Source organism: Ictalurus punctatus, chromosome 4 (genome assembly GCF_001660625.3).
Source record: "Ictalurus punctatus breed USDA103 chromosome 4, Coco_2.0, whole genome shotgun sequence".
NCBI classification, from domain to species: Eukaryota; Metazoa; Chordata; class Actinopteri; order Siluriformes; family Ictaluridae; genus Ictalurus; species Ictalurus punctatus.
The window spans coordinates 31,368,375-31,376,046 of record NC_071284.1 but is presented as its reverse complement, the minus strand read 5'-3'; the positions used below and the strand labels follow the sequence as shown (position 1 = coordinate 31,376,046).

At 45.1% G+C, this 7,672-nt stretch overlaps 1 protein-coding gene across 1 annotated transcript in view; it reads left to right on the top strand.

Annotated features, from left to right (window-relative positions):
- LOC108264744 (tyrosine-protein kinase CSK) overlaps positions 1-3,880 on the top strand; it is a 38,464-nt gene extending 34,584 nt beyond the window's left edge. The window contains exons 10-13 of the mRNA XM_053678164.1: positions 227-300; positions 448-643; positions 1,076-1,162; positions 2,345-3,880. Of these exons, the coding sequence (XP_053534139.1) occupies positions 227-300; positions 448-643; positions 1,076-1,162; positions 2,345-2,527 (540 nt within the window). The 3' untranslated portion in view covers positions 2,528-3,880. The remainder of the gene's footprint in view (positions 1-226; positions 301-447; positions 644-1,075; positions 1,163-2,344) is intronic.
- The last annotated feature ends 3,792 nt before the right edge of the window (positions 3,881-7,672 follow it).

The following is a 7,672-nucleotide window of genomic DNA, read 5'->3' as shown; positions in this document are numbered from 1 at the left end:
TGTATTTAAACTGTGGAAGTTATTCTGAACCATAACATAATGGATGTCATTTTTTTCCCAACATGATAGGAGGGTTACCTTAAAGGTGACTCAGTCAGAATGTTTTAGCAGTCAGACTGAAATCTGTTTAGAATGTGTCATGGGGGTGAATACCTTCTTTTTTTTTTTATCTGCAGCTTGGTCATTTCTCTCTGTCTGTCTCTCTCTCCCTCTCTCTCTGTAACAGGGCAGTCTAGTGGACTACCTGCGCTCGCGAGGGCGCACTGTGCTTGGGGTTGAGTGCTTATTCAAATTCTCACTGTGAGTGTTGCAGAAGTTTTACTGAATTCATTTTCATCCCCGTTATTGTTGATCCATCCAGAACAACCTTCTTTTCTTTTCATTCATTCATTTTCTCTCTCTCTCTCCCTCTCCCTCTCTCTCTCTCTCTCTCTCTCTCTCTCTCAGTGATGTGTGTGAGGCGATGGAGTACCTCGAGGCCAATAACTTTGTGCACAGGGACCTCGCGGCACGGAATGTTCTGGTATCTGAGGACAACATCGCCAAAGTGAGCGACTTCGGCCTGACCAAGGAAGCGTCGTCCACTCAGGACACGGCCAAGCTGCCTGTTAAATGGACGTCGCCCGAGGCACTTCGAGAGAAGGTTATATCCAAACGCACATAACCAAATATCTCCACACAAGTCTCAGACGATCAGCAGTAAATATCTCTCTGCAGCTGGAGACGGTTTAATAAGTGCTGTATAATTTCATAAGGTGCTTATGAATCCAGACATGTCTGCGTTAACAGTAATAGAAAGGCTCCAGAGATGGTTCGAGAGATTCCGGGGGGGAAAAAAAAGGGGAAATGCTAATGGGAGCTCATCAAATGCACTTGTGCTAATGTGTAAGCGCGTTACTTCCAGGAGAAGTGATTGGCCACTTTATTCGCTGTGATAGTAATGAGTGTCAGACAGTGCTGTACCCATGGTTAGTGACTGAAATATGGACTGAAATATTTTTAAAAAGGAGCCCAGAGACTCAAAAATTCAAATCCGTCCAGTCTGATATTCCATCTTGATCTCTTTCTTTCACAGAGGTTTTCCACCAAGTCTGACGTGTGGAGTTACGGCGTCCTGCTCTGGGAGATCTACTCCTTCGGCCGTGTGCCTTACCCCAGAATTGTAAGAGACTTCATCCTGTTGTTTAGACTGACTGACAGAGTTTCAAATTCAAGAAAAAAAAAATTCTTCTGAAAGTTTCAGTGTAAAGCCTGGTGTAGGATTTGCGCAGTATTTGCTTTGGCCACTAGAGGCCACTAGAGCGAATATTTTCGAAACACACAACTCTAACACGTCAAGGATATGACACATTACCTCTAGCCTGAATTCCTAACCTTAATTATCCAACTTTTCTTTAGTTTTTCCATTTTAATTGAATACCGTAACGGTTTTGAGTTTCTCTCTACCCATGACGTCCGCAGTGTCTAAAGGGATTTGTTCAAGTATAACGCAAATTCAAATCTACAAACGTCACAAGCAAACAATAACGGTTGTAAGATGAGACGTACATGAGAGAAAGTTTTACCAGACCTGTTCTTATGGGGTTTTATCCAACTAACAGACTCTGGAGCAACATCATTTAAAGTATTTTCACCAGAAAATGTTACTTTCCTAAAAGTTTTGTGATATCCGTACACCATCAGATCCACATTACTACCCTCCTAAAATTCTATGTAATAAAAAAAAAAAAAAAAACGTAATCAATCGGTTATATTTAGGTTTGTAGTGGGAAAACTACTACTAAGCCGAGGTGAAGTTCAGCCCGAGTACTTCAAATTCACCCGAGTGAAAAGTCCGTCTTGTTTAAACCGGGCTAAAGAGTTCCTGAAGTGTACGTATGGGTGTCCACATACTTTTGGCCATATTGTGTATACAACGAGATCCTTTTTGTAGATAGATTGTCATGTCTTTTCAGTCTGAGGCCTAATCTTTCTAGACGGACGTAGTGCTTGCTATTTATAGCATGGCCGTGAACTGTGATTGGTTGGCACACGTGTCATTTTAAAAAACGTCCTTCACTGCTGTATATAAACGGTACGGCGACCGCTATTAAGCACAAAATGATAAAAAATATACTAAGTAGAGATGCACCTTTGGAGATTTGAACACGTGGTACATAACCACCGGTCTGCAGCCGTTCCTCCACATAAATATTGAGTATAGTCACATGATAATGGAATTCCGATTGCTGATTGGTCAGACACAGAAAAGAAAAGTCTAAATTAAGATGATTGCTTTTAAAGTCTTCAGTGTGTTTGCCTTGTGTAATGTGATGACTAGAGCATTGTGTGTGTGTGTGTTTAGCCTCTGAAGGAGGTAGTGCCGCGGGTAGAGAAGGGCTACATGATGGAGGCACCGGACGGTTGCCCCGCTGTGGTGTACGACCTCATGAAGCAGTGCTGGATCCTGGACCCGGTGAAGCGGCCTTCGTTCCGCATGCTGCACGAGAAGCTGCAGCACATCAGATCTAAAGAACTCTACCTGTGAAGCGGAGGAGGGCCACGCCCACAGCTTTTTACACAGGAGGAGGTGGGGAGGCGGGTAGAGACGCGGTGGGCGTCTGCCTCATCAAGCAGCGTCTCAGGCTCCGGCTTGTCCTTTCATTCGTCTTTGGGACTTTTATTTTTTTATGTTTTTTTTTTTTTGGACTGTTAATCTGGACACACGCGTGCTGTGTTTCTGTGGGGAGTGGAAGCTTATTAGATGTTTGTGTGTGTGTGTGTGTGTGTGTGTGTGTGTGTGTGTGTGTGTGTGTGAGTGAGAGAAAGCACGTAGAGTCCTAATGGTGTCCTGCCTTTGTCTTTTTTTTTTTTTAATACCATGCTGATATCCTTTTGCCTAAAAGTATTTTCCTCATTCTGCCAGCTAAATATAAAAGTCTCTCTCTCTCTCTCTCTCTCTCTCTCTCTCTCTCTCTGTGTGTGTTGCTGTGACATTAACAGGAGCAAGGCTGGCCTTTTCTCCATTGTTTTGTCAGGTGCACATCTTGCTCTAGCTCTCTTTTTCTCTCTCTCTCTCTCTCTCTCTCTCTCTAGCTCTCTGTCTGTCTCGCTTTCTGTCTCTCTCTCCGTTCTTAACACCGTCTGTCTCTCTTTCTCCAGATTTTTCATCTCTTCCTCCTGTCTCGTGTGGCACGGGTTCTAGCTGCATGCTCTCTTCCTCCTTGGTGTGTGTGTGTGTGTGTTCACGTGCGAGTGTGTGAGGCATTCACTCTGTGCCTGAGTGCCTCCAGATGGCAGGACTGATGCCTCTCACGTCCCCCCTCCTCTGCCACACACAGGCTTATTTTTGTTTTTATTACGTTTTTTTTTTTTTTATCAGGCTTTTTTTTTTTTTTTTTAAACGAGCGTCATTTTTTCTGTTGTTGTTGATTTATCTGTTTATTTGCTGTCTCCCAACGTCACTCGACATCTGACCTGGGACAAGTGCAAAGAGCTGGAACGATGCACAAATTCGTACACACACACGTGCACATGCACACACATTTACACATGCATTTCCCAGTAGAGCTCAAACTGCGCCGGCCAAAACAGGACACACAAAGCAGTTTGCCCATAAACCCTCGGGATGCGGGGGTGGGTGGATCCGAATACGGTAGAACTCTTCGTGCGTGAGCTTGTTTTATATTAAAATGTATTTAAAGGACTTAAAATAAGAAGAAAACCTGAAAAAAAGGCAAAGACGACTCAACTGACAGAGATGTGCGGAGGTCGATGGACGAGAGAGAGAGAGAGAGAGAGAGAGAGAGAGGGGGCCTTGGGTTAATCTGTCAGTGCTTTCAATGTTCATTGTTTGATTATGCTGCCATGATTACGAATAAATCATTCCATCAGACCAGCGTGACGAGAGTACGAGTGTGTATGTGGTCAAAGGGGAGGGGACAAACTCAGAAATTGACCTTATGACACTCTTGGCCTTGGTTAATGATACTGTTATTTATATGTGGTGTGAGAGTATTAATCAAAAATGCTGTTTAGGCTTGGGTACAAATGGCCCTTCAGTAAGCCCCGCCCCCAGCGGTTATTAATGCTGTCTGGCAAAGTGTCGAGCCCAGAACAAGAAGACTTGATGAATTGCTGTATCTGGAACAATACGCTGGAATATTACAGCACCAGACGTACAATTATATGCAGATTAAAAAACTTTAAGCTGAAATCTGTCAAAAGGTCAGCCGGCTCGTCCCTCCGCTAGCCACGCAGGGGACAATTATTCTAGCAATTCTGAACATTAAATGTATGACCGCAAATGATCTCCCACTCGTTTCTGTTCAAGAGCAACGCATGTGACGAGGTGTTTTATCTCGAATTTTCATCATGTCTGAGTCTTGACATCACCATGGAGCAGGGATGTGGTTTGTGTGCGCTTTTGGGTGGAGGGGAAACGCCCGTCTCAATCTATGGAACCAACTAAACGAGTAGAATGGCTTTATGGGCAATTTTCAACTAAAAATCTGAAGAAAAAACCCTGAATAAATAAGTGAAGTGAGAATGGCGTTTTGGTTCTGTGAGTGTGTGTGTGTGTGTGTACGTGTGAGAGTGAAAAGAGAGAGAGAGTAGGAGGTAGTTGGCAAGCTGGTAAGTTTCCTCCGTCATCATTAAATAAAACACATACAAATGGATATAAAAACACTAGAGATGTGTGTCTGCTTGCGAGATGGTCTCGATAGGTGATGAATGATGTAGTGATTGAAAGATCCGTTCGGAGCAGCCCATCATTTCACATGATCTGGTTTCGATCCTATATGAGGTGACAGGATTTTGAAAACCATCATTTTTTTGGTCTAAGGAGATGGAGGACACACTTCCTTCACTTGTATTTGACCGGCATATAGGCCATGTAGTGGAACAGCCCATCACACAGGTCGCATCTCCTTCACGAGGACTGATCGAGACCACGCCTCTTTCACAAGGACGAACAGGTACAGCGGCCACGCCTCCTTCAGTGTGACAGTAATACACAAAGGCCACGCCTCCTTCAGTGTGACAGTAATACACAAAGGCCACGCCTCCTTCAGTGTGACAGTAATACACAAAGGCCACGCCTCCTTCAGTATGCCTGTAATACACAGAGGCCACGCCTCCTTCAGTGTGACAGTAATACGCAAAGGCCACGCCTCCTTCAGTGTGACAGTAATACGCAAAGGCCACGCCTCCTTCAGTGTGACAGTAATACACAAAGGCCACGCCTCCTTCAGTGTGACAGTAATACACAAAGGCCACGCCTCCTTCAGTATGCCTGTAATACACAGAGGCCACGCCTCCTTCAGTGTGACAGTAATACACAAAGGCCACGCCTCCTTCAGTATGCCTGTAATACACAGAGGCCACGCCTCCTTCAGTGTGACTATTATACACAAAGGACATACCTTCTTCAATGTAACGATAATACACAGAGGCCACGCCTCCTTTAATGTGACTGTAATACACAAAGGCCACGCCTCCTCTGGTGTGACTATAATGCACAAAGGCCACACCTCCTTTAATGTGACTGTAATACACAAATTACAAATTGGGGCGGTTGTGGTTCAGCGGGTTGTCCACTAACCGTGGGGTTGGCGGTTCGATTCCCGGCCCACGTGACTCCACATACCGAAGTGCCGAACCCCAAGTTGCTCCCGATGGCAAGTTAGCGCCTTGCGTGGCAGCTCTGCTACCACTGGTGTGTGAGTGTGTGTGAGAATGGGTGAATGAGACACAGTGTAAAGCGCTTTGGATAAAAGCGCTATATAAGTGCAGACCATTTACCATTTACAAAGGCCATGCCTCCTTCACCAAGACATAGGCCAAACCTCCTTTAATCGGGACTGACAGGCACACAGGCCACGCCTCCTGCACAAGGACTGACAGGTACATAGGCCATGCCTCCTCTCCTTCACTAGAATGACAGCTGTGCCCCTTTTTAGATTTTACCTCAGGAAAAACCTGCAATACTCCTAATTAAAATGATGCTAATGATTAATAATAAAGGTTAATTAATAGCCTCACATCATTATAAATGAATTTACTATATGACAACCAAATTCTTTAAGACTTCCAGCTTGTTATTATCTGTGACCCACATTCGAGGCGACCCAAACTGGGCCACTGTGCTGTCAATCAAAACAGCTTTCACGATATTAGTGTACACTCCAGCCCTGCAGGATCCACGCCTCTCTGTTCTGACGTGAATTACTTTCATGGGAATAAGTTTCATGGGGATTCGGTTGCCTCGCAACACCCACACACTGCGCCGGGACGCTTTGTGGCTGACAGGTGCAGAGACGCTGTGTTTTGTCTAGCGAGAAGCTATATCTGGGAGCTCGGCGCCGAACAAGTCCTCGCACTTGATTTTCTCGTGTGAGGTGTGATGAAAGTGTGATGCGGTGACAAACAGCCGCCGGGACTCCAGATCAGCTGAACCGGGAGTCTCAGAACCGGCCTGTAAACGTGTTAGGAATGGAAATGGACGAGCTCAGAATTTACTCTTTAGTTTGCTAATGTCCAATGTTCAGGAAAGTTATGTATGTTTCTGTCCATTACATCACGCCCGATGTGACAGAACTGGAGCGGTTTTGATCTAACCGCCTCTCGGATGGACCCCTTGATATTTCAAGCCCCATTTTAAACATTTGTTTATCTGAACGTTTCCCCTCGTTCCCAACGTAGTACATCAACCATGACGTGTGAATGAAATTTGCTTTCTTTAGAAAATGGAAACTTGGGTATGGAAAAGACAGAATTGATCTCAAATCACTGAATGACTTGGTTTTTTTTAACTATATACACAAATTTATATAGAACCTTATTTACATTTTGGCATTTGGTAGACGCCCTTATCCAGAGCAGCTTACATTAATCTCACTTGGGCCTTGCCCAAGGGCCCAACAGTGGCAGATTGGTAGTGCTGGGGTTTGAACTCAAGACCTTCTGATCAGTAACCTAACATCTTAACCACTGAGCCCTTATACCACGTTTTCGGTTTATATTCCATCCATCCATCAATCCATGATCTATACCACTCGGAGCCTATCCTAGCGGACTCGGAGCACAAGGCAGGGGACATCCTGGACGGTGTGATAACCCATCGCAGGGCACAACCTCGCAAACATTCACACACTACAGACGATTTGCAAATACTAATCACGTCTTTGGAGGAAACCGGAGTACCCGAAGGAAACCCGTGAAGCACGGGGAGAACGTGCGAACTCCACGCACACAAGGCGGAGACGGGAGTCAGACCTCCAACCCCGGAGGTGGTGAACATGTCACTACTGTACATTTACACTAACTGGAACACTGTAAATTAAACATGTCGACATGTACTGTTTGTCTTCCCTGTAACTCTGATGCTGATGATTGAATCGGATGTATCAGATCAGCGTGTGACACTTCGAACCTCTCATTTGGTGCGACCCACGAGTCCCAGACGTGCGAAAGGCGGAATATTTTCAGTCAGTCATTGAGACTAGAATACAGTTTCAGGCACCACTATTAAAGCGTGAGCTGTGTGTAGATTTGTCTTGTTTGGGGTACAAATCATCGTGTCTGCCTCCCCACCCCACCCACCCCTCTTGTGTGATCTTTTAGCAGCCTCAGCTTTGCAGAGGATTGACACTAAACGGATGAGTCACCGTCCGTAAGACGAGCTCGACTC